We start from the raw sequence: 27,086 nt of genomic DNA, 5'->3' as shown, positions 1-27,086 counted from the left end.
TAAACAAAGTTTACACTGCTGTTTATATTTACATTAGAAATGCTGACATGTCATGGATGGCGCAACTATTCCTCGTTGTGCCGAGGGACTGCCACACGAATAGCTTAATAAGAATTCAAATCACTCCTTTTCAGTACTAAGAGAAACAGCAGTTCTGTTAATAGCTGTGCAAAACATTAACGATACATGTTCAGAGCGTTACGAGTAAAATCATTGTTCCGCGAAGATGACTGTGCACAACGCTAAACTAGCCTGCTATCATCTGAAGGATGACATTTAATTTTGAAGCGTTTCTTTCATTTTCAAGTCACCTCAGAATGTTGTCTGCGTACGTAAGCAATAATCTGGACACATCCAAAAAGACTTCATTTGGGTTTTCGCACAGCGTTGTAACTCCTTGTAACTCTGACATCTTCGTTCACCTACGTACACCTCTCGTCACGTCATAGCTTCCGACAATCGTTTCAAATGTTGCCTCTAAATAGCTGCCCTAAACTTGCCTGAATGAAACATGTTTATTTAAAATACATTACCCATTTATATTATCTTCCTACTGTTTGTTTTGAACGCTTTATTTCATAGATATAATATTTCTCTCAATATGAGGAGGAAAATGAATCCAGTGGCGAATATCATGCAAAAGTATTTTAATTTCAGAGAAGGCAACGAGTGGTCCTACTCAAAAACAGTCACACGCTTCTGACAGTGTGCTGTGGGGCAACTATGATCATTTCGGTAAACGCACGCAAAATTTAGAGAGACAAATCATTATTCCGAAGCATACAGTTAACTTGACTGTGGCAACATCTGACGTCAGGTAGAGTATATTTGGCATAATTGTTGTGAAAGAGCAGCGCATACGCAGGGCAATCAAAGGATTATAAACACAGATCCAAGGTTATTCTGTTGTTTCTGTAATTAGTTGCCCCAGCCTGACTTAAAGTAACCCACCGATGACCCACGATCGACTTTTTTGAAATATGGCGACTGTACGCCACTCAACAAATTCATTCACTGACGTCGGTGTATGACCCGGTAGATGTCAGTCGAAATATTGATCTCCCCATTAATCGCAATGTAATAATTAGCCTTATCTAAATACATTCTGCAGGGACAATCTTAATCTTAACATAGATCTCCTCTGCCCCACAGTGATCTCTTTTTGTCGGGATATACCCAATGATTTGACGCGCCACAGTTGCACAGACAGAGTGAAAAGATCAGCAATGTCATTGCCGTGTTGGCGAACGGTTTTAACAAACTCTCAATATGGTAACGCTTTCATGCTCATGAGAACCTGCGTATGCTCAAGCACCAGCAGGAGGCGCTACAGCGCCCCCAGCCGCAGGAGAGTGGTCGTCACTGGAATCGGACTAGTGTCGCCTCTTGGGACTGGGACCGCCCTGCCTTGGCAACGTCTGATCAGTGGTGAGAGCGGGATAGTTGCTTTGGATTCAGAGGAGTATAAAACGGTGCCTTGTAAAGTGGCTGCACTCGTGCCCAGAGGAGAGGGGGAGGGGGAGTTCAAGGAGGAGAACTTTGCCTCGCGAGGGGAAATCAACAGCATGTCGCCGGCCACCGTCATGGCGCTCGGTGCCACGCAGTTGGCGTTGGAAGACTGCGGATGGTATCCCAAAAGTCCCAAGGAGCAGCTCAGTACGGGCGTGGCGGTGGGCATGGGCATGGTGCCCCTCGATGAGATTGCCCGAACGGCTTCAGCCTTTCAGGGTCGCGGCTACAGCAAAGTTAGCCCTTTCTTTGTGCCGCGCATCCTCGTCAACATGGCAGCAGGGCACATTAGCATCAGACACAAGTTAAAAGGTCCCAATCATGCCGTGTCAACTGCCTGCACCACGGGAGCGCACGCCATAGGCGACGCCGCCCGCTTCATCGCTCACGGAGACGCCACGGCGATGATCGCCGGGGGAACAGAGGCATGCGTCAGCCCTCTCTCCATAGCGGGGTTCGCGAGGGCGCGAGCTCTCAGCACCAGTTGGAACGAGCATCCCAAACTGGCTTCCAGGCCTTTTCACCCAGAGAGAGAGGGCTTTGTGATGGGGGAGGGAGCGGCTGTGCTGGTGCTGGAGGAATATGGTCATGCTATGGAGAGAGGAGCCCGAGTCTACGCCGAGGTGCTGGGCTACGGCCTCTCTGGAGATGCCAGTCATATCACAGCGCCGTCTGCTGATGGAGACGGAGCATTCAGGTAGCGCGAGTACCCCGGGGGTCTATCTTCATCATCATCATCCAAAAAAAAAATGCGTAAACCACTTATATTTCTGATTAAATCAACTGTATCCAAACATACACTTTGATAAGTTCAGCTAAATTTCAGCTTAGATAAATAGGAACCTTGCATGTTCCGGTGTATTGATGCTCACACATTTTTACAGTTTGATAATATGGTTGAGATTCTGAATCTTTTTCCTCATTTGTGGTCTGATTTACCTGCAGATGCATGGCGGCTGCTCTACGTGATGCAGGTGTCGGTCCCGCTGATGTCACCTACGTGAATGCGCACGCCACCTCCACACCACTAGGGGACGCTGCTGAAAACTCAGCCATCAAGAGGCTTTTCCAGCAACACTCCCAGTCGCTGGCCGTCTCCTCCACTAAAGGCGCCACAGGGCATCTTCTCGGGGGGGCGGGCGCCATCGAAGCGGCTTTTACGGCCTTGGCCTGTTACCATGGCAACCTCCCACCCACCCTCAACCTGGACCGTACCGAGCCAGAATTCGATCTGAACTATGTGCCTTGCACCACTCAGGGCTGGAAAGCTGAGGGTAGACGAATAGGCCTCACAAACTCGTTTGGCTTTGGCGGAACAAACGCATCACTGTGTCTGGCCAGCGTTTGAAATGACAAAATAAAAAATAAAAAAAAGAAAAAGAGTCAGACATTTGCTTGGGGTATTTTGCAAGATTGGCTCTGAGTATGTCTGAAATTAAAGTTCGGTTATGGAACATGTGGTTTAGTGACATTTTTTTTTTTTTTTTTTTTGGATCAGTAAAATTTTTAAAGAGGAATAAATTTCCTGTATCTCTGCCATGCAGTGTTCATATTAATACAAATTTTTTTTTTTTTTTAACAACCGACAACATAAAAGTCTGACTCAACATAAAAACATTTCAGATGTTTTATACATGACTGGAAGTGAGGTCAGTATAAATGCTACTTTTCATAATATGAGTTATACTGTTATAAAAGGAATGTATGAAATGAGCTTGAGCCTCAGAATAAAGTAGGCCCTGCAAAACAACTGTGTCTTTATGGTGCAGATTGTTTCATCACCACTAGGTGGCAGTGACATACTGCAATTCTGTCTCAGTAGCTTTGGGGGAGGAGGGGGGGGGGAGTTTTGCAGGTGAGAACTTGTAATTTGTTTGGTCACAAAGGCTAATTTGTGGCAGCTTCCAGAATGCACCACGGGCATAAATATTACAGGGGCTGGTGCACCTCCCACGGGCCCAAATTACGGAAAAAAATACCTCCAATCCCGGGAAGCGTGCTTGAAGGGAGGGGCAGGAATTCAGTAAAGGAAGAAGATGTGTGTCTTACACTGGTGAAGTTACGTCACAGAAATGGCTGTAATCTGTGATTAAGGGATTGAGTTGAGCATTAATAGATTTTATCACTACAGCATCACCACCGTGCATGCCCCCCCCCCCCCCCCCCCCCAGCAGTATTTTAGAAGACCAACTGAATGTCTATGGTACCTGTATCCTCTGCTACTCTGCTCAGTGAGAGGGGGACTAGAGGTCTTGAAGGTGCAGCCCAGCGGTTGTAAAGAGAGGTCTTTTAGCAAAGAGCTTCATGCTCACAAAAGGGGAAGTGAGGTCAATTGTTATCCAAGGAGTGAAAAAGTGGTAATTGGAAAACCAAACCCCTTGAGGGATGAGAAGAGTCCCTCTCTCTCTCTCTCTCTCTCTCTCTCTCTCTCTCTCCCTCTCTCTCTCCCTCTCTCTCTCCCTCTCTCTCTCTCTCTCTCTCTTCCCCCCCCCCCATGCTTTCTCTTCATGCCCATTCAAGCATTCATTCAGTGCATTCAATGGAGGAGAACAACAAGAAGTAGTGTGTGTTGTCTCTTTGGGGGTTGTCCTGTGAGACTCTATGTGTTTTCATGACAGTAAGTTAATGAAGGGCACCCTGGCCATGAATAGCTCTTTCTCTGTCCTCTGTGGATTCACTTGCTTCAGGTGTGTGTGTGTGTGTGTGTGTGTGTGTGTGTATTCACTAGTGACATGTCTAACTTACTACTTTTCCAATACGTTTGTTAATGCAGGAGCATATGGCGAGAGAGAGTTAAGACCTGACTCAGCACGGGATTTCAATCATATACGTAAATCTTGCTGAGATCAACGAAAATGCGATTCACGTGTGATTTATGTGTTTGAAGGCACCTCATATGTTGGGCAGTTAAGCATTGAGTACAAAGATTAAACATGATTGGTTTGTGCAGGAAAATGGTTCCAATTTTGTAGTTAGATTTCTCTAAAAAAAAAAAAAAAAACAGTATAGCCACCTAAAAGCTATTTGTATGTATACTTTGTTACCTTGTACTCTTACAGTAACAGTAATGATTACTAATTATGTACATTTTAAAAGTGCAACATAATTCGCAACTACGAAGTAGAAACAAAGGAACCTCAAAAGTTATTACGCTGTTTAAATTTTTTATTAAATATAGTGACTTCGTGACACCAGCTGTGAAGCGGAACCAGAATTGTTCCTCAGCTGTGATTTGTCACTGACAGATCCAGGGGATCGAATCAGAAACCATGATGCATTACGGGGGAGGAGCCACCTATCTCGAGCCCGTATTATAGATGGTTGAGTTTTATTAAGTATTGCTGATATCATATTCTACTAATTAATAAATCAATTATTCATTTTTTGTAATTTAAAACCTTATGACTCACATGATGGATGATTTTTTTTTTCTTTTTTTTGTGAACATCCTCTTCTCGGTGGAACACTCATTTGTCACTCTATAGCTGAAAATATCTCTCTTTGACTGATCATATCTCTAAGTGAGAATTTGCGAGGTATTGATTTTTAAAGAGGTATGTTTTCCCCCAGTGTTAAAAGCACTTTATTGCTTATCGAATTTCAAATCATTGCTCTCCTAAGTGAAATTTTCATTTACTCTTCCTCCACTGTCAGGGCTATCATATTCCAGGCCTTAACAGGTCTTGCTTTTGGACGGGAGAGCTTAGGGCTCTTCTTGAATAGTACATGGTTTTTTAAATGATATTTTCATCATACAGTTTCAAATAAGAAAACCTGAAATGACCCAAGCTGTGGATGTTTGGTCAAATGCGTACATCTCTCGGAGAGTTGTGTGAGTCTGTGTTTTCACTTTAACACAAGGCAGTTCTTTATCACGCAATCTGCAAACGACTGGTGCAGACCAAATGGTCCTGTTAGATTTACTAATAAACACAAGGCGCTAGTTCAACATTGACACAACTATGTGGCAGTGCTCTCTCTCTCTCTCTCTCTCTCTCTCTCTCTCTCTCTCTCTCTCTCTCTCTCTCTCTCTCTCTCTCTGAGTCAGTTTGTGTGTGTGTGTGTGTGTGTGTATGGAGTGTTATCAGGCAAACCCATACGGTCTGATTTCCTCACTGACACTGCCAAACCTTCCCCGAATGGAAAAAAAAAAAAAAAAAAAGTAAGCGCCCTGACACCAGGTCCCTGTTGGTCTGGCCGGCTTTCCATACTTACAGCAATTATCCAAGTGTTTGCCTCTCTGCTGATGTGCGACTCCCCGCTTCGCCCTGTTATAGCACGTTTTCAAACACACACACCCCCCCCCCCCCCCCCAGCCCCGCCCCCCCGTCGATACCACCGCAAAAGGTGCCGGACATTTGAATCCTGCCAGTGCTGATGAGATGATTCCGGTGACTTTTTTTTTTTTTTTTTTAATTATTTAATATTTGATTTTTTTTTTTTTCGGCCTTGCTTTCCAATTAGGAGACATCCAAGCTGAATTATGCTCACCATGGCAACCGAATCAGCATGTACTCTCTTTGATATCACCCTGTCCCACAGAGTAGCAGGGTTTCTCACATGGCTCTAAAATTAGAGCGCTCTCTCTCTCTCTCTCTCTCTCTCTCTCTCTCTCTCTCTCTCTCTGTACATCTGTCTGTCTCTCTCTCCTCCTTCTTTCTCTTCCTCCTTCACCCTTCAGCAACACTGCCCGTCATTTTCAGGGGGTAAGGAGTCTCACACACACACACACACACACACACACACACACAGTAATGTGTTTCCTCAGTGTAGGCAGACCGCCGCCTATCCCTCACACCATCTTCACTGACGTCATGGCAACAAGGAATGACTTCACTGGCAAGCCCAGGTCCCCAGCAGTCCCCCAGTCACCTGGCTGCTTAGTTTTAGCGTTACTAAAACCGCATGTGCTTACAATGTAAAAACACTACAGGGCATATAAAGAGAAATCCAGAGTCTTAAAAACAATAGTATGCATCTGGCTAGAGAATGTGTCTGCAGGTCATGTCTAGTGAACCTACGGGGAACTTAATTAGCCATCACCATGCAGCACAGATTAAAAGAAAACAAAAGAAGCAAATTCTTATATCAGACAGCCAGGTACAAGTACGATCATGTCAAACCATATAGAAACATGTAAAAAGGGCTAGAATTAATGGGAAATTAATGGGAATTAATCGGAAAACACGTAGAGGCACAATTAAGTACAGAAACACAATTATGTAAAAAAACCAAAACAAAAAAAAAACCCCTGCACTGTGAAGACTTTACACATGGAAATGGCAATTAGAAGGAAAGAGTTCTCGAACCGCTCGGAGATGCACTCAGTGTCTGAGAAGCTATCGTTATACAACGCCATTAATTTTGGTCAGTTTGTTTCCTCCAGTATGTAAAACAGACTGTGGCCAGATCAGCATCCCATTGTGAATTGTCAGGACTCGCCTGTAAGCATCTGAACCCACCATGCATAATAAACAGATTTTAATGTGCAACCACGAAAAACAAAACAAAAACAAACAAAACAAAAAAAAAAAAAAAAATGCCCAGTAGCGTTGTGAGCATGAGGCAGTCACATTAGAAAAAAATAAAAAAATTAAAACAACAACAACAACAAAAAAACCAAACCAAACAGCAGGCCTTCAGTGGAATGTATCAGAGGGTATTGTAATACAGTAGAGTTGCCAGAATTCTGTGTGCACCCACACAGTGATGGATGGTAACATCGCGGTATTTGATGTCCAAAGACGTAATAACAGAATGTTTTTATTTCATAAGCCGTAATGCACTTGAGCCATCAATCAGCATTTATGTAAGTACTGAGCTCTAGACATCGTACGTACCGTGTCAGAACCGCAGAAAACGGCACATTTGATGAACCTGCCGATTAAACGCGTCACTTGAGAGAGGTGGTGGAAGATTATGGATGGAGAGGAAATCAGCGATTGGTTTGTGAGTCGTTTTTTTTTTTTTCAGAGATATAAAGGCTAACAGCATGCGCCCAGAACCGTGATTGCTCAGCGGCCTGCTTTGCTTCTTTCAAACACGGGAGAGTGAATCTCGTGAGACGAGACATTGATTGGCCCCTCTCTCTTGCACACACACATGGGGCAGCTGTTGATTAGATGGATCAGCTGACTTGCAACTCTCATGTCCTTGACCTTTCCTTGGTGACTAACACTGTCTTGTCATTAGAAAGTTCCAAAGGAATGATATCGAGCACTGGGAAGCCCCCCCCCACCACCACACACACCACACACACACACACACACACACACACACACACACACACACACACACACACACACACACACACACACACACACACACACACCTTTAGTCACTCCAGAGCTCAGTAAACACTTCTCAGCAAACCCCAGACTGCTTGGATTGGAGTCAACCCCACATTTAATGAACTATGTTCCTCGATTGAACATCAGGTAGGCCTACCCACTGGAAGCATCTCTTGGTGCTTTGTCTCCGTGGAGACTATCATGTATATAAATGTTCTCCAGCAGATTGGGTTGGTCAGTGGGGATTTGGGAAGGGTAACTCTTAATCACACATGCCAGCTGTTGTCTATTTGCATTGAATCACGAGGTCTCTGGGGACAACTGGAAGTCTGCAGGCGAACCTTCCTACCTCCCTTGCTTCCTCCTGCTTTCTCTTTTCATCTGGTCCTTGGTGAGTCACTGGTTTCTTTTTTTTTTCTGTCACATTAGCTTGTTTTCAATCGCTATACGCAACGTTTCTGTCTCATCGAATCTATAGCACATATATTTCCTCACCGATCCCAAACCCGTCAGAGGTTCCTCCAAGCGCAGGGTTGACATTGGACGTGGTTGTTTTGTTGCCGTTGTCCAGCCAACGCCTTTGACAAAGCAGGTTCTGGAACATTCTGAGAGAAGCTGTTCACCATCAGAATAGTAATAGGCTTTTTTTTTTGTAATATTCTCTGTTAAGTAGCGATAAAGCACATTGCCAGACACGACAGCCTGGGTGGTGGGGGCGATTTCACTCTCCGCTGTTGTGTGTGGGTCAAGTTCAAGTTACCCCGGAGCATTAGAAGCAATTTCCTGTCGAACACAGACCAACCAAGATTTTTATTTTTTTTTTAACTTCCCACAAGACACTGTTAACGCTCTTTGAGGCTACTCTTCCGTGGAGCAAAACTTTGGCCGTTCGGTGTTTGGTGGGCGAATCAAATTTGTGACCAAATGACACTAAATCTAAACTCATGGATCGAGGAACCGAGCTTCGTTTCACAACAAAATTGATTGTTGACCAAGGCTCAACTTGAAAAGTTCCATGTTTTGTGGTGCATGTGTGTGTGTGTGTGTGTGTGTGTGTGTGTGTAACCTTTATACATTTTGTTTTATTTATTAACTTTTTTTTTGGGGGGGGGGGGGTGGCAGATCTTTGGGCACAGAACATAGCTACACATACAAACAGCATCCAGCAGACACAGCATTATGACATGTGCCCTTTCTCACATTCTCATTTTCAGGAAGAAAAAAAAAATGCAGAGGCATTTTGACCATTAAAATCACGGCATGGACAAAGTCCAGTAAAGTTGTGCAAAGTATGAAAATACATAACGACTTGGAATTCTGATGTCCTTGAATGATTGTTGTCACAGAAGATGCAGAAAGAAGCATCAAAGCAGTCAGAACCATGACTTCTCAGTTTCAGCATCTAGAGAGGAATTTTTGTTCGCCACAAATAAAAAAAAACAACAACAAAAAAACGCATCTAAATTCATATGCACCACTACCTAATAAAGAAACAAGACATCGCATGCATGTGGAATCCAGTCTGACTGAAGTCTGATGTGTGAGAAAGATGGAATGGTTTTTGATGTTACTTGTTTGTTTGTCTGTTTGTTTTTTCTAACGATTTTCTGATCTTAAGACAGCTCTATTGATTGCAGTTGGATCCGTTCACTTGTCAGTGACGTCTGAGATTCAAGATGCCAACATTAGCAGTGATACAGCTGCAACCAATGACGATAAAAAGGACAGTATTTTAACTAGATGCCTTCACGCACTCCCACTGTGGCCAGCTGTTTTGATTATTGATGCTAACCGTAACTGCCTTTAAACTCTGTCACATATAGAGTTACCACTATAGCTATCACATATAGCTATCACATATAGTGATACGCATCAAAATCCCCACCAGTGGAACTGATGTGAGGCAAAGACACACACACACATGCATGCACGCGCGCGCACACACACACACACACACACTTATATACCAGGCTGCTTTACACATGAAAAGACCCCTGCTGCTGCAGTGTAGGGTAGTGAGTGGTGTGGTTTGAACGTTATGTCACTGTAGGCTGAACTGTGGAACAGCCGAGATCCCTACGCCTTTAAACAGGCGAGGAATATTTGAACATGTACATTAACGTGAGCTGTCGTTGTGTTAGAACCTACGTTCACCTTTTTGTCGGACAACTGGTCCGGTTTAAAATCACGTGCGGTGATGCGGGTCAATCAAAGTGGTTTTATTTTTTTTAAATAAAGTAAATGTTATTCTCTCGTTACTTGGCTTGGCTTGGTATCACTCGTTTTACTCTTCGATGATGGAGTTGACCATGAAAGCATCAGACTTTAACCAATGAATTTTTGTCTTTGGGATGAGAGATGTGTCTGACATGTTAATGGCCATCTCTTTAGAGCCTGTTATTTTCTCTCTCCCGTCTCTACAGACCAACCATTGGACACTAATGACATTAGTTGCCATAGCGTTTAAAATAAATAAATAAAATAAAACAGGAACATTTTGAGAGAGGACATGGTTAAACTCACTGGGGCCTAAACACGTCTCCAGGCAAACAGACACCAAGAAAAGCCAGAGAAAACATCTTCCCTCCCAGTAATGCCCCTCTCCCCAATTAGATAAACAACCTCTCTGTCTGTGTGGGAGGCTCTGTTGGCACCTGGATAGGTTCCAGAACTTTCCTTTGTCTCTTGTAGTGCCCTGTTTATAATAGAATTCTAAGTAATTAGCTTATTTGGCATCTACATCATGTACTATTGAGCTCCTGACAGATGGAAAATGAGGGGGAATATTGGCTTTTTCAAGGAATTTCCAAATGGGTTTTTCATATTTTGTCTGAAACTCACAGCTGGCAGCAGGAGCTTGCTATTGCCCAAGCCAACCCCCCCCCCCCCCCCGCCGTTCTGTGAAGTCAGCGTATCTTTTTTTTTTGTTTTATGTTTTATGTTTTATGAATGTGGAAAGTGAATCGGAATGTAGGGTCTAGTCTGTAATGAGGCGCACGTGGAAATCCCGCCGTTTAAGTATGAAGAGCTCTTTATCTTTAATTCACTCTCTCCGTTCCCTCCTCAAGGCCTCTGTGTTCCTCGCTGACAGTGTGGACTTGGGGGTTTTTTTTTTTGCAAAGCACTGAGAGGTGTCACCAACAAACAGTGATCGAGCGTTACTCCTCTCAAAACATGCATTTCGAATCACATGTAACAGAGAAGAAAGGGTGTGAGATTGGGAGGGGGGTGGGGAGGGGGGTCATTCTCTCACTCTGTTCATGCAGGCAGGTTGGGCAAATTCCATCATGCTAAACCGCAGCAAACCTAGCAGGGCCTAATTGACGATTTCATTGGTATTCATCTCACTTGCTGTGAATGCGAAGTCATACTCCACTTGGCTACAAAAGAGCTAATGCGTTATTGCATTCATTTTTTTTTTTCTGATGGCAGTCTCATCGGGGGGTGGGGGTGATGGAGGTAGTGTGTGTATGTGTGTATGTGTGTGTGTATGTGTGTGGGGGGGGGGGGGTGTCTCACATATTTAATTATATTTTCATTTGCACAAATTGAGTACTGCATATTCTATCACCATGAGGAAATTCATTATGACTGTAGACCAGAAGCTGTACACTTTGAGAAGACCTTTCTGTGTAAAATTAAACTGCAACAATATCGGAGAGAAAAGAAAATGAGTTTTCTCCCCTTTTTTTGGGGGGGGGTTTCAGTTGTTTTCATGACAACGTCCTGCTGATCGAATTGTACCGTGTGTTAATTTTCATCTAATTTTGGTATGAAAGAGTTAAGAACTCAAGAGGTTCCTGTGGCTTTTATGCAGATATGTTTAGCCCATGGATTCTCAGCAAAACAAGTATTGCCCACAGGGGCATTTATATATGTTTCTTTGTGAATTTGATTTTCACTTGTCTCTGACTAACACTAGGCATTTCTAAACATTTGTCAACAATCAACATATAATTTGGTGTTGGTTTTCTGTCTTTTAGCCTATCTTGTCAAAATTCAACTTCACTTGGCCTGACGCACTAAGTTACCAGACTGCAGTTTACTATTTGTTGAGGGGGGGGGGGGTTGTTTGTTTCGTTTTTTTTTGTTTTTGTTCTTTAATGAAGGACTCAAAAGAAAAATCCCAAAGCCAAAACCCAAAGACATTTTTTTTTCTGTTTAATTGACATTTATTTCATATTAGGTCTCCTCTGACACAACATTTTTTAAAAGTTTTTTTACCCCGTCTCCTGTGGCGTGGTGGGGGGGGGTTTCGCTGTTGCCCAGACGTTGTGGTAGTGTGGGCCTTCTGGCGACTGAGGTGTCTGTTGTTCACAGGGATGTCAAATTTTATTAGCACAGACCAGCAATGAAAGCAGAGGCTCAGCTGCGAGAGGACGGCGAGAGACAGACATACAATGCAGAGATTATTACAAATATGATATCACGGGGTGGGGGGGCGTCTGGGCTAGCCCAATGATGAGAAATTGCCTATTCTAGCCACCCCCCCCCCCCCCCCCCCCCCCCCCCCCCCCCCCCCCGACACACACACAGTGTAGAGGAGGCCACTTCAGCCCCCAGTTCAGGGATTCGTTTTATGATGTTTTCAAAACCTCGGGAGTGTTTGGCCTTTTATGAGGACATTTTTTTTTCCCTCTCAAGCTGAGAAACAGTATGTGAGAAAGATGTGTGTGCTTGTGTGTGTGTGTGTGTGTGTGTGTGTGTGTGTGTGCGTGTGTGTTTAACAGTCATATTACCAAGCAATAAGATAATTGCCCACCTAACGTAAGACAGCACTTGGGCAGGGAAATGTAAAGCTGGATAATTTAAAAGGGAGAAGAAGAAAAGAGAAGAATGGCAATTCAATTAGGAGACATTCTCTGCGGTGCTCACGCAGTCATTGTACTGCTGTGAGAGGAAGGCATTTGTTCACCATCACTGATGATCATTTTAAAAGCACTTTATAGAGTCTTGTGTGCATGGGTGTGGGGCTGAGGGGGTTGGAGGGGGGGGGGGGCTCCCCCTCGTCTCCATGCCCAGAAGGATCCAGCTCTTTCAGTAGTGATATTGCTCCTGTGTTCCAGTGGATTGATCGGCTGCAGTCATACTTAGAATCACAGTTGTCGGTGCTAATCAATAGCTATCACAACAGACAATGGGGTCACCTACAAATGGGTTGCCATACTAAGATGAGATCTGGCCTGTTCTTGTCCTGTGTCAGGGTGGGGTTTTTGTTTTTTTGACATGAAAAAAGAACAAGCATATTGTGGAATAGTCATGCACCTACTGTGTACCTCATTTTATTCTTCTTTTTTTTCTGTCTTTTTTTTTTGGCTTAACTCATATTTTTTTTCCCCCTCACCTGGATTCCACCGTAGCTCTCTCCTTCACTGAGCCATTTAGAAAGGGAAGAAAAAAAAAAAAAAGAAATTCAGCGGATAGAGCTTTGGTGAAATGAAGCCGGAAAAAAAAAACCTTGAGCTGAGCGCGGCTTCTGAAAATGCTTGTCATTAGATTATTCCCATTAAACAGCTCTAAAGATCAGCTATTGAGTCATCCGAACGCCAAGGTTTATAGCTCTTTTGACATCAAGCCTCGAGACAAGCCCTCGGAGGAGACTTTGCAGAAAACCTCTGAGTTAAACATCTAGAGTAGTAAATGTAGATATAGGATGGGTTTCATACATTCCACTGGAAACACTTAAAAACAAAACAAAACAAAACAAAAAAAAAGTAAAAAGAAGTTCTTCATTTGGTGCAGGACTTGGCACAGAGGCTAAATGTTCCAGTGTGGGCCACTGAGGAGCTGAAAATGGAGAAAGATTAGCTCTTAAAGTGAAACGGATGGATAATCTAGACCATGCGCGGAGTCCATTTGCCACACACACACACAGACACACACACATTGCTTTTCATAATTAAAGCATTTGAGTTGTGTAGATATTTTTAATTGAGAGTGCATGAGAGTGTGGCAGAGGAAGGAGAAGTGAATCTCTGAGGAGTGTCAGTGAGAGTGGTCTGTACGTGGCTCTCTGTGGTAAGCAGGAGACTGGTGTTTAATTATGCGTATGTTATGGTATTGGTTTCCCATTTCCCTTAATAGCGGGTAAAAAAAAAACATTAATAAGATTCAGGATTTTAGACAAGAACTGCAAGGTTTTAGTCTGTGCACATATTCACTACAGTAAGCATCCATCTTGAGACCTACACACAAACTCACACACACTCACACACACACACACACACACACATTTTACATTGTACACACACACATGCACACACACACACACGCATGCACGCACACACACACACACATTTTACATTGTACACACACACACACACACACACACATTGTCCATTGTACACACACACAGGCACACACACACACATACACGCATACTCATTGGAAAGTTTATAAATGGCAGACACAGTGACTGTTCCATGCATTGCCTTAAACGTGTGGCATGTGAAGGGCTCACTAGGCTGCAGTGATAAACGAGGTGTGTCAAAAACATGCCTGTTTGATGGAACACCTTGAGCATTGTGACATCATACACACATGTTGTGACAAATGTGGAGGGGAATTGTTCATGCTTCTTGTTTCTTTCCATCCTTTCTAAAGAAAAAAAAAAGAAAAAAAAAAGAGAAACACTCTCCGCCCAATGGGTTTTTTTTTTAACGGGGTACGAAACGCCAAAGACCAAACCATCGTCTTCCCTTATCGGCCTGTCGACATCATCCATCACTGGTTTGACTGGTTTTTATCTGGATCGGCCGCAGAGCCCCACAGGTTCAGTGAGGACAGGAGCCGATCGGATTGGCTGCTCTGAAAGCCGAGATCCTTCGATCACAATTGACCTTCTCAACTCCGTGTGCTACCGTTCACGTGCTAACGTTCAGCGTGGCGACTCTCACGGGAAAACCAAGTGTCAGAGTGTTGACATCCAGCATCCTGCCTGGGAGAGTCACATGGCTCTTCTCTGCACATTTGTATGTTTATTTACTATTTACTGGGTCTGTCCTTCAAAGTGATACTTGATCTCAAAGGAGTTAATGAATTTATGGATGTAGAACATAAAAATGAATACCCTATCTCAAGATAGCATGTTAAAATACCAGTGTTCTGTGTAAACACGTCACTCACTCATGCCTGGTCGACATAATAGTGTTTCTACGAAGCTTAGCAATATTGGCATGACAAAAAAAAAAAAACCCAAACAAACAAACAAACAAACAAAAAAAAACCATCGGGCTCACTCGCGCTTGCTGTCAATGAAAAGTGACAGTTTTCACCTCCCTCCTACAGTAGGATCTCTACGCTCAAACACAGTCAATCTTCGGCAAGAAGGGAACGCTTCATCCATAATTCAGATCCCCGAGGAGCAAAGGACATAAATTAGTGATTGGAAAGGAGCCAGCGGTCCACTTAACACAGAGGAACGAGGGACGGCAGTCACAGTGGCACCTGATGAATCAATGCTATTGATAAAATCAAAGAGGGACGAGGCTTTGACCCAACCTATCAAATTAGTCGCTCGTGTCAGGGGCCGGACACACCAATAAGATGAATTTGGGAGTTTAGGATACGTGTGTGGCCGACCCGTCCTCTCTCATGTCCCCGCAGAACTTAAAAAAAAAAAAAAAAAGGAGTGAATTGTGATTGTCACATGTTTGTTTACATTGAATAACGAGTCATGCCATACACACGTTGCTTTATTTATTGATTTATTGAATGATTTACAGGTGAGATCGCTCAGGTGATAAGGTGATCGGTATCCAGAGTTTGGTTTTGAAAAAGCTTTTCTGCTCCCCTCACATACTGACTTATTCCAAATAACACACACTGCACGTTACTGCTTTATAGGTTGCAAAGTAATGAGCTACTTAGAATGCAAATAAGCATCACAAAGGATGACCTTTCTAAGGGCATAAATGCGAATGGCTCGTCCTGAATCAAACCCTTTTGCAAATTAATGAGGGAGCAGTGTACGTGTGTACATGTCAGATTCTTTTTTTTTTTTTTTCGCCAACTAGACTCTATACGTAAAATTTCATGCTTCGTTGAAACAACGCTCATAAATAAAATTCATGTCCCAAAGTGGACCTTACTAATAGGCAATAGGATTTTACTGCTTTATAATCTCACAAAGAGATCAGCTTGTTCCCTGATAATGAAATTAAACACTCAAGCATTCCTCTGAATATCTGGAGGCAGTGGGCCCAGTTTACATGATGTGAATTATAATAAGGCAAATAGAGATGAAACCAGACTTGGTCTTATGCAGTTACAGCTACTCAGCCTGAATTATATATGTCAGTAATAAACTTGAGTTTCTGTCTGATTCGACTCAATTGTGTGTCAAACTCTGTGAGAGCCAAAATGACTCAGAGAAGTCTATAACTTGGGGTGTGGCATATGGTACCAAAACCTGTTTTGTTGTGAAAGATAACAGTTTTTGCTGTACTATCTGAGAGAGAGAGAGAAAGAGAGAGAGAGAGAGAGAGAGAGTATGTGTCTGTGTGTGTGTGTGTGTGTGTGTGTGTCTGTCTGTGTGTGTGTGTGTGTGTGTGTGTGCGCGTGTGTGTGTCTTTGTGTCTGTGTGCATGTGTGTCTGTGTGTGTGCTAGGGGCTGACATTTTAAAAGGAGTAATATTTTGCATGTCTCATCCAAACAGAAGATCTTTTTTTTGTTTTCTAGATTACACACACACACACACACACACACACACAAACTGATCATGGTTTCCTGAGGTGCCTGTTAGTTTCATACAAGAGCCAGTGACTAATGTGAGGAGGGAAATTATTCATTCGTCTTACGTAATTGTTTGGCGATCCAAAGTCGTGCATAACTTTAGACGCACAAGGAATAGTCATTCTCACTCAATCTTTTCCGTGTCACAAGTGAAAAGCTGACCCTCCGGAACTGAAATCAGTCCTGAAACAATTCCGGAGTGTTTAAAAATTACTTTATCTGATATGGACAGTGTCTTAGAGGCATCTCACAGAAACAACGCTGTGATTATTTGAAATTCCAAAGTCCTTTTATACCATACAGATCGCAGAAATGTAGAGAAATATAACGAGAAATATAGAAAGGGACAGCTCCGTAGCAAAACTATATGATCTCCCTATGTTTGAACACGCAACAAAAGCAAAGATTTGATAAAGAAATTCTTAACACGTGAATTGAACAGGTGTCTTTTCCCTTATGGACACAAATTCCGATTTGTCTGATATCATTTCTTCGATACCTGTGTGAAATATTTCAGACCATGCCTTGCGATTGTGCTTTGGAAAACCTCCAAGGCTATCTGCTGTTTAGGCGACGACCAATGCAATAGATATCAAAGCACTATTTCAACGGTATACGTTGAAAATGAATGAACAGCAGAAAGGGGAGCTGTCAAAATAAGCACCTGAACTTGTGATAACAATCATAAGGAAATTTCTCTTCCGCTGAATCCTCTGGACGTGATGTGACATATGAAGAAGGGGGGGTGGAGGGGGGGGGGGGGGGGGGCGTTTGGACGCATTGATTTGACAACAGCATCAAATTAGCCGAGGTCGAATCACTCTGGCAACACCTACTGCACACTCATTCATTCCGGTGCGCGCAGCCGAGTGCGGCCAGACTCTCCCCTAAGAAAATTCTCTCTCTCTCTCTCTCTCTCTCTCTCTCCCTCTCTCTCTCTCTCACACACACACACACACACGCACACTCCTCAGACGCTAACCACGGGCACCACCAAACAATTTCAAATATGTGAAAGCCAATGGGTGTCAAATTTTGAACTGACAGACGACAACATTTCTGAAGATTCGCATGTAAAGAATTTGTTCAAGATGTCACGGTCTTGGATGCGACGACTAATAACCGTTTTATCGCAGGTAAGGAAACGTATGTCGCCTGTTGCGCCGTGTTGCGTTACATGCATACGACTGTGGTGGTCATGTTGTGGCTCTTTATATATATTTTATTTAAGCCGACTGCGATTGTTACGATAAAATTTCCTTTAAATTATATAACGACAACAATGGCATTGTGTTAAACGTGGTGTTTTTCTTCGTTCAAGCTGTGCTAACATGATATTATGTTTTAGTACTGAAAATCAGTCCCACCCGACTGTATCGGTCACAGCACACTCCATTTGTAATCATTGTGTAAGAGAACTGAGATTTACTCCGCATATTAATTGCTAAACATAAAAATGACTTCAGCATGTGGTTGCGCAGGTGGCAAACACGAACCTAAGGCTTGTCTGGACCCTGAACTTGGTATTGTTGTTGATGCTTTAACGAGACAGTTGTATAATAAGTGATTTCACGAGCGGCAAACAGCAGCTGCGCCAGGCAACACGGGAAACCTTTCACATTCATTAGGTCGCGAGGACAGGGAAGCTCCGGGTGCGCCACGGAAGTTCACCTTGGTTACCACAACGACCACGGCGGTGGGGGGGGGGGGGGGGGGGGAGGGCACTCCTTTTCATCGACTGAGGTTTCCCTCTCAAAATTACTGTTAGGGACTGATCAGAATCGCTGATCCTTTTTGGCTGTCTCTGTCTATTTACAATAAATCTTTCAAGTTAAAATTCTGACCACATATATGAACCGTCACTCTATGTGTCGTTGTAGATGGCTGTACAAAATAATTCAGTTAATCTTAACTATCGATAGTAAACTATCTGAAAGTAAACTATCTGAAAGTAAAAGTCAACGACGTGCCTCAGAATTTCATGCTCAGTAGCAAATCAGCAGAATTCTTACTCCCCTTACTTGTCGTCATAGATAATTTGTTTTGACAGTTTCCCCAGATCAAATAATAATCACGATGGCACGATTCTGCAGTGGCAAGAAATTATGTCTGACTCTCCACCAGCAGCCTGCATTTCTGCTGAATTCAATGAAATTTAAAAGGCAGTGAATCGAAGTCAAATTCAAGTAAGTTCATTTTGATTCGCCTGCATACAAAGCTAGGAGGGGATTTGAGGCTTGGCTTTTCAGATCAGGAACCTAAAGTACAGTAAAGCTGAGAGGCAGGATTCAAAGAACCCTCCATGCCAATCAAAAAAAAAAAAACAAAGCAAAAAAAAAAACGTGTTTGGTCAAGAGAAAGCTTCCCTTTTCAAATAAGTGAAGTGGAAATTAGTATTTCTACATCCCAAGTCATCTGCCCCCCCCCCCAAAGAGTGGCCGTAAAAAAAAAATATAGTGTGTGTTAAATATGGTCACACAGGAAAAATCATACTCATGCATTCAACAGTTTGACTGAGGCATCATACAGCATATTGATTCTTTTGAAAAGCCTTATGACAGGAATATGGTGATGTAATGCAGTTATGACGTGTTTATTACCCTCATCCATTTTCATGGTAAATGCCAACGCAAGCAGTTGTAAGAGAACAGAGAAAGTACAGGTCTGTAAAAAAAGCTGAATTCAGACCGCACACTCAGTTGTTGCCAGGGTAGAGGACCAGCAGGGTGCTTAGATTTTGGTTGATGTTTGGCTGCACCATCAGTAAGGCAGAATAAATGTACCCAGGGCTTTATTATGGCACTTTGAATGATGAAGTTAGTAGGCAGAGGTTTGTGTGGGGTGAGGCGCAGTTTTGGAATATCATTTTCAACAAATGCAGTACTGGCACTGTGGGCCCAGTGTGAGTTTAGTGAACCGGATCTGTTTAGGAAATTGACCAGCTGGAGAAACAACAGAACACAAGACAAGGAGTCAAGTGAAGATGATCAATAAAAGACTTCACAAGCAACACAAAGACACACACACACACACACACACACACACACACACACAGATACATGTACTCACACACACATGTGCTCTCTCTCTCTCTCTCTCTCTCTTTCTCATACACACACACACATACACACACACACACTAAGCCGCTTGTCCTAAATAAGGTCGCGGGTGCTCATTGGGTGAAAGATGGGGAAACACCCTGGACAGGTCGTCAGTCCATCGCAGAAACCAGATTCATCAATATTTATTTTCAATTAGCCCCCCGCTGGTTAGTGTAACTTGTTACGGGAGTACGGGCATCCTGCCTTTGTGCCATCAAACTCCAACAATAACAGCATTCAGCCTGAGAGAACCTCAACCTTAAGGAGAAGTCCAAGGACACATAAGATCCAGCTGATTATAAACCAGACTCCAATGAAAGACTACATTACAAAGACTCAGTCTTGGCTTTTAAACAACAACTCACTCAATCCATTTTAAAATTAGCATGTAGAGCTAATTAAGTTCAGAGAGCTTTTGGCTCTGCCACTCACACTGTAAATGGAGTGAATCTGTCGAAACAGGTCTGCATGTGAAGTGTGGGAAAAAAAAAAAAAAAACATGACAGAAACTTCCCATCTGCGTCTCTCACCTGTCACTTGAAATGTTTTCATTTTGCTGGAGAGTGGGTTGGGGGTGGCATGTGAGACTGAACATGTGTGTGTGTATACATATGTATATATATGCATATATATGGTAAACATGGTGGTCCGTGTTTTGTCAATGGGAGCCCTTCCACCCCTACATGTTCTGCTGTTGTACATATAATAACTCTTAACAATTGTGTTGTTTTCCGTGAGTGCTAAGTGTCAAAACAGTTTCTCTCACTCGTGAGTGAAAATGCAGTCACGATACTGCGAGGTCAGAACACCATTAGCTGCTGTGATATTTTTATTTGTTTGTTTGTTTGTTTTAGTTTTATTTTCAAAAATAATTCTCTGCTTAGTCACTGTTTTCCACGTCCCAATGTCAGTTATTATTAATTTCAAAAAGTTGCTACTAGCGACATTAGTCTTGTGAACACTGCACAGCACAGCACAGCACACACAGACACACACACACACACACACACACACACACATACACACACATTTGTCATTACTTCACTATGTCACTCCTTCATACAAATGATGCCATTTCAGCATAAAACTTCATTATCACCGTTTCTATTGACATTTTTTGTGTTCATATAGTAAAGGTGTCTTGCATCTCCCGTAGGTCTGATCAGAGGATGAGAAGAACTCTTGAAGTTTCTCCTGAGGGTCAGGGCAGTTGGTGAGGACTTCCCCTTTCCCAGAAAGGGGTGCGTCCGCGAGGGGCCGGACGAGGGCGGGAATATGCTGACGACGGCTGGTCAGCATGACTCCGCTGGACCTGTGGCTGACCCGTTCCATTCCCATGTGCCTGCTGCTCCAGAGCCTGGTGCTCATGGCCCTGTGTTTCCCCTCGGCGAGCATGTGCCCGAAAGGCTGCAACTGCCAGAACCTCCCGCACGGCCTCAATGTCACCTGCACCCAGGCCCGGCTCAAGGAGATCCCGCCGGACCTGCCTTCTGACACCATCCTGCTCCAGCTCGACCGCAACCACATCTCCGCCGTGCCTGACCGCGTCTTCCAGGGCCTGAGGCACTTGCGGAGGCTCAACCTGTCCCACAACGCGGTGGAGACCCTGGGCGAGGGGGCCTTTTCCGGCCTCGAGTCCTCCCTGGAGCTGCTGGACCTCTCGCACAACCGCATCAGCAGCGTGCACAAGGACGCCTTCGCGCGGCTCAAGGCCCGCGTGGTGGTGGACGACAATCCCTGGCACTGTGACTGCGCCCTGCAGCAGGCTCTGGGCGGCATGGCTCACAACCACGAGGCGGCCGCCCGCGTGCTGTGTCGCAGCTCGGAGCTCAGAGACCAAGAGGGGAGGCCGTTCCTGGCGGTCGACGCCGACCTTTGCAACCTGGCCAAGCGCACGACCGACTACGCCATGCTGGTGACGATGTTCGGCTGGTTCGCCATGGTCATCTCCTACGTGGTGTATTACGTGAGGCAGAACCAGGAGGACGCTCGACGCCACCTGGAGTACCTCAAGTCGCTTCCCAGCAAACCCAAGAAACCGGACGACCCTTCTGAGGACATCAGCACCGTGGTGTAACGACCACCGAGGATTGCGGGATCTCGAAAGTCGCCCGTTCGCTGTTTACGTCACAAGAGCCAGAGCGCTCTGGCCTGATGGACCAAATTACGAAAGCAAATCCATCGAAAGTGAGTCACCGAGAGCTCTGATTTCAGCCGAACCACTGAAAGAGAAACATAGGAGAATGTAAGATACTGTATGTCTCTCTTTTCCAGTTGTGCTTTCCTGTTGACTAGTCTATATTTAGAAGAGGAACGAAAAAAAAGAAACTGTGTTAAACTGAACATCCAATTTCATGTCCTTGTTAAAAAGATTCTCATACATGTGATCTAAAAGTGACATTAATGACATAATGAGAGAGCAGTCTCTTATAAGGGGTAAATACTACAGACTTAACGCTCTGCTTTTAACCTAAGGGAACATGGCCCAACGCAGTAGTTTTCTATTACATTTGTGCTACTGCACTTATCGCTCAGCAAACAGACAAAAAAAGAAAGATAGAAAAAACAGAAAAGAAATGAAAAACCATAATGATACTTCATGCATTTATGACTAGTGCAGGTATTTTGGGAATTAAAAATCTCAGGTATTAATACTTTAAAAAAGAAAAACCTCCAGTGAATTGTTTAAAAAATCAAAAGAAGAAGAAAACGAAAAAAAACGCTGAAAATGTTTTAACAGTTAACTTTTTTTTTTTTTTTAAATGATACCTACTTACTAAGTGGCCTCTCAATAGACATCCAAGTATACACAAGATTCTCTTGAATATCATTCTCAAAAATGCAGAAAACACTTAAAACACGTAAAATGACAGGATTACCTTTAAACCCCATTTAGAGTACTAACACACAAAAAGTTTGATAACAAGATCAAGCAGGGGCATTGTCACAATGCTGGTATCCAGTGATGGAGTGTTGCTTCCAGTATTTTGAGATATTTCCAGTTAAAGATCCTACTGTTTCCATGGAATGATCTTCTCCAGTGGGTCAGCTGTAAATTAGTGATTGTACTAGCATAGCACAAAGGTGTTGATGTAACATGAATTGATTTCTCAAAGGAATACTTTTTCCAGATTTCAGTGGAATCTGTCATGTCAGGTTAGAAGGGGAGTAAAAATGGCCGATGCCGCCTTCCTAAATCCGTGAAAGTCGAACGGGAGAAAAAAAAAAATGTTACTTGTGCGTCTCTTCATTAGTGTTGTGACAAAAAAAAAATCATAATAAGGTCTTTCCTAAATACTGTGTTTGTCATAAATCCCGTCATGTGTGGAGATCAGATAGATTCTTGTGAAACAGTACCTGAGAAAAAGAAAAGAAACAGCTCTTACATGAAAGAAAGCCACCTCTCTCTCGCTCTCTCTCTCTCTCTCTCTCTCTCTTTCTCTCTCTCTTTCTCTCTTTCTCTCTCTCTTTCTCTCTCTCTTTCTCTCTCTCTCTCCCTGACTCCAGTCAAGTCAAACCAGACTTGCCAGACAAGAGGGCCAGACTAGCCTCACCAGGCAGGAGGTGATAGACGTATTATTATTTCAGCTGGGAGAGATCAACACAAACCAGTTCCTCCGCAGCCCTTTGGAGCCGTAATACAGATGCCAGGGCCCCCTTTCCCTTCATTTACCCAGCACTGCGTGTTACAGTAATGTCTCGAGCCAAGTGTGAGGAGAAAATTGCAGCTGTCATTCTCCTAATGGCCCCTCTCTCATCTAAGACTCGGGTGCGCGGTGAAAACATGCCTGGGGGAGGAATAGAGGGAGAAATGGAAAGATAAAGAAAAGAGAAAGGGACGGTGAGAGAGGGGATTAGAAAGAAAACAAGAGAGACAGCGAAATGGAAACAGAGAAAGTGAGAGGGAAGAGAGAGTTTGAGAGAGAGAGAGAGGGGGGGGGGTAAAGAGAGGGAGAGATTTCAAACATCTGCATTATTAGATTTAAAAATGCATCACTGTATTCTAGTACCCTGCTACTTTCTACTTATACAGGACCTAGTGTTTTGTCATGGTGGCCTTTTACATGATAAGTAGATTAAAGTTTTTTTGGGGGAGTTAGAACTCTGAGAAGAAATGACACAAATAAACTCTGTAGGAAAATTAGGTTTAACAGGATGCAGTCGTAAGGTTCTCCAGAGTTTCCTGTAGTGTAAATATAAAACTTTGTTGTTTGTGTGAGATGGTACGGCCCATTAAAAAGATCCCTTTAAAGAGTTGTATTTGGATGTACTTGTCCAGTCTTTGGCCTTGTCTTGCAAAAACAGTTCAGTACATTTTATTGTTACTCAGAAAATTGATGCCAGACAGTTTGTCGGTGCATGAAATAAAAGAAAGCACAGTGTAGCCAAGGACATGGAAGATTTTATAAGTGCCTCAAATTCTTGTCATTCAAGCTCTCACATATATGTATTTTTTTTTCCCCTGTCAGTCACTAATCAAATGTTTCAACTGTTTGTTTACTGGGTTCATGTGTTTTCTTAATTCAAAGTTTGAAAAAAATCTGTAATTGCTCCTGGACCACTTTTTTTTTTTTTTTTTTTTTAATGCACCAGAAAATCATTGAATCTGAAAACAAAACATCACAGAACGAAACAAAACGAAACAAAACAAAACGAAGCAGCAGTGGTACTTTACTCTGGATTTTTACCGTAAGACAGTTCTCCCAAAACAGTCCTACCCATCTGACGTGTGACGAAAAAGAAAGAACGGCTCTCGTTTTCGCATTTTCGTGTGTTTTCTTTTGGTTCCGTTCCTCAACTTTTTCTTGTCTTCGTCATCTTTCTCCTACTCTTCTCCTCCCATCAAAGAAACACCTGTCTGTTTTTCCAAGAAGAGGTTTATCTTGAAGACCTAACACTGACCTACAGTACACGCCGTTGTAAAAGCATGTCGTAGAACAAAGAACAATAAAGAGAAATATTGACTCTGAAAATGGTTCCCAATGAGTTTTGTGTTTGCTCTGCAAACAGAATAAAATGAACACGTATAGGTTTTTAGGACTTACAAAGAAAGAGTTTTATTACAGCACATCCCACCTCATTGTAGCTCCATAATGTACCTCACCTATAATGAAGATGGTACAGTAGAGATTTTTCACAGAAAACATCTGTTCTACATTTTCAAAACAGTTTGTGTGTCTATAGTGCATCTATATGAACTGAAGGTATGTCGAACACCCCCCCCCCCCCCCCCCCCCCCCCCCCCCCAATTTCACAGTGCTGAGTGCTGTTTTCTTTTTTTAAATGTATGGGTGGGGAAAAAAAAAAAACATTGGTCATGTACAGGATTTGTATGCGACGGTGATTTTGGTCAAGCTCAGATGTGAAGTACTGGGTGATGAATAAGTCATGGTGTGAACGGTGAAGAGGAAAGGGAGGCAATCAGGACTGAATCGCAATAAAGACAATGGCATTTGAAGTGAGACGAGAGAGAGAGAGGCTTGTCAATGCTGCACTAAAAGCACCAACATTGCCACAGACAAGTGGTCCTGTCTGCCTGATCACAGTGTCTCTCTCTCTCTCTCTCTATCTCTCTCATTCTCTCTCTCTCTCATTCTCTCTCTTTCCCTCTCCATGACATGACAACAGCTGTTCAATAGCTCTGCGCCATCTGCATTTGAAGCCTGGATGCTTTTCATGAATTTCTGGCTAAATTACAGAGGACCACTGAATCTAAAATAAGACCTTAAATTGGATCTATTTTTGAAACCAGAGTAGGTACAGCCGAGTCACGCTTCATGATCCCTGTCCAAAATGAGGACATATATTTTGGGAAGGATGAGAGAGAGAGAGAGGGGGGGGGAAAAAAAAAAAGTCCCCTGGTTCTTAGCAGTACTAGTCGAGCTTCACTAGAACATCTGAGATGATATCCGATGAATGTTTCATAATAGCATTTACAATCGTTTCGGGCACGGTCCGTATGAACGTCCCGGAACATTCCGATATCTCTGTTCGACTTCCAGGCTGCGATCATCTACAAATACATTCACCCCACAGTCTACCATTTGACTGTTTGCCCTCTTCACTCGCTCCCTGAGTACCGTTTTATAGAAGGCCCATCTATATGCCAAATTCTGACATTAAAAAAAAAAACAACAACAGATTTTCTCTGCACACACTCAGTCATTGGCTAGACTGGCATTTCGGGCAGTGATGCCTAGACTGGCATATCGGGCAGTGATGCCTAGACTGGCATTTCGGGCAGTGATGCCTAGACTGGCATATCGGGCAGTAATGTAAGTCCTGCAGAGAAATGTGAGAGTGTTGATTTTCCGTCGTAAATTTCCCAGAGTTCCATGCATGAACCACGGTGGCGAGGCACTCCACTCCCAGAGGGCGCTGTTTTCCGCTGCTTTCGTAATTACATATGTTACGTTGAGCGTCTATTATGTCAACACTCAAAAAGCCCAATAATCACACTCTTAGTGGTCATTTTACACTGGTAATGTTGTGCATTGTGACTTGACATCCCAGAAAAAAAAAAAAAAGCGTCACTTCAGCACAGCCCAGGGCAGCGTTAGCTATCTCTGAAACATTTGTTTACTAAACTCCTTCAAGAGGAAAACGCAGGTTCTTTCTCGTTTCCAAAATAATATATTAAAATTCAGTCTTAATGGTCTTTTAACACGTCATTAATCAAGTGACAAACACAGCCTGGACTGACATTACATTTTAGTTCGGTACTACATTAGAAATAACTTATTACCCCCCCCCCCCCCCCCTCCCTTTTTTTTTGCATTTCTGGCTTTTGAATAATGTCTTTGAATGGTTGCAGGTAAACCTGATGAAAATCTATACCAATGTAAATCATTGCTAAACTCAAATACCACTCCGAGCTGTTAAAATGACTTGACTGTAGATGACTCAGTTGTGCCTCTGTCTAGACATTTGTAAATATTCTTGATTTATGACAGTTAGAGGGATCTCGTTCTCTTGGCAAGTGTGTACGTTTCCGTTCTCCTCTGTACCCCGCCCGAGGCCGGGGTGGAAATGCACGACTAGACCGGCCTGAATCTCATTTCAGAGGCTTTCAGTAAATGAATAACTTTTAAAGGGTTACAAATCACAGTCCTCAAAGGCAAACACGTTTGAATAACGCACTCCCGTTTTCTCTTTTTTTTTTTTTTTTGTTCTCAGCCTTCAACTGCAAGAAAAGATCTGTCCTTGTGGTGGGAATACAACTCCATTTGTTTCACTCTACAATCAGAACACTTTGGCCTTGAATGAATTTTAAAGATATTTGTACCCTAACTGTTCAGTCCACAAAAATAATTTCCCTTTCAAAATATGCACATGTATTAGACTGAGAAGGATTCCTATTCATTTTACCATATTTGGTCGCAGTATGGTAAAAGCTTCTTCATGCAGTCAATTGAAAATCCATAATCTTTATCTCTTTCTGATGTGTTACGG

The 27,086-nt window shown here is 43.2% G+C and overlaps 3 protein-coding genes across 3 annotated transcripts in view; 2 read left to right on the top strand and 1 right to left on the bottom strand.

Moving 5' to 3' along the window:
- ngly1 (N-glycanase 1) overlaps nt 1-412 on the bottom strand; it is a 7,912-nt gene extending 7,500 nt beyond the window's left edge. The window contains exon 1 of the mRNA XM_030789008.1: nt 312-412. Coding sequence (XP_030644868.1) covers nt 312-412 — 101 coding nt within the window. The remainder of the gene's footprint in view (nt 1-311) is intronic.
- Nucleotides 413-733: 321 nt separating this feature from the next.
- oxsm (3-oxoacyl-ACP synthase, mitochondrial) lies at nt 734-2,965 on the top strand. The gene is made up of 3 exons (XM_030789302.1): nt 734-817; nt 1,153-2,206; nt 2,455-2,965. Exons 2-3 carry the CDS (start codon nt 1,227-1,229, stop codon nt 2,855-2,857), a joined length of 1,383 nt encoding a protein of 460 aa, XP_030645162.1. The 5' UTR covers nt 734-817; nt 1,153-1,226; the 3' UTR covers nt 2,858-2,965.
- A 17,966-nt stretch (nt 2,966-20,931) lies between these two features.
- lrrc3b (leucine rich repeat containing 3B) lies at nt 20,932-21,711 on the top strand. Its single transcript, XM_030789468.1, has one exon. It carries the CDS (start codon nt 20,932-20,934, stop codon nt 21,709-21,711), a length of 780 nt encoding a protein of 259 aa, XP_030645328.1.
- Nucleotides 21,712-27,086: the final 5,375 nt, after the last annotated feature.

This window comes from Chanos chanos, chromosome 12 (assembly GCF_902362185.1).
Source record: "Chanos chanos chromosome 12, fChaCha1.1, whole genome shotgun sequence".
NCBI classification, from domain to species: Eukaryota; Metazoa; Chordata; class Actinopteri; order Gonorynchiformes; family Chanidae; genus Chanos; species Chanos chanos.
This window is presented reverse-complemented; position numbering and strand designations above follow the sequence as displayed.

Bases quoted from the DNA above. Each gene is read 5' to 3' on its own strand.
- oxsm (XM_030789302.1), top strand. From the start codon at position 1,227: ATGTCATTGCCGTGTTGGCGAACGGTTTTAACAAACTCTCAATATGGT. The intron at 2,207-2,454 runs GTAGCGCGAGTA...ATTTACCTGCAG, and splicing joins GATGGAGACGGAGCATTCAG to ATGCATGGCGGCTGCTCTAC.
- lrrc3b (XM_030789468.1), top strand. From the start codon at position 20,932: ATGACTCCGCTGGACCTGTGGCTGACCCGTTCCATTCCCATGTGCCTG.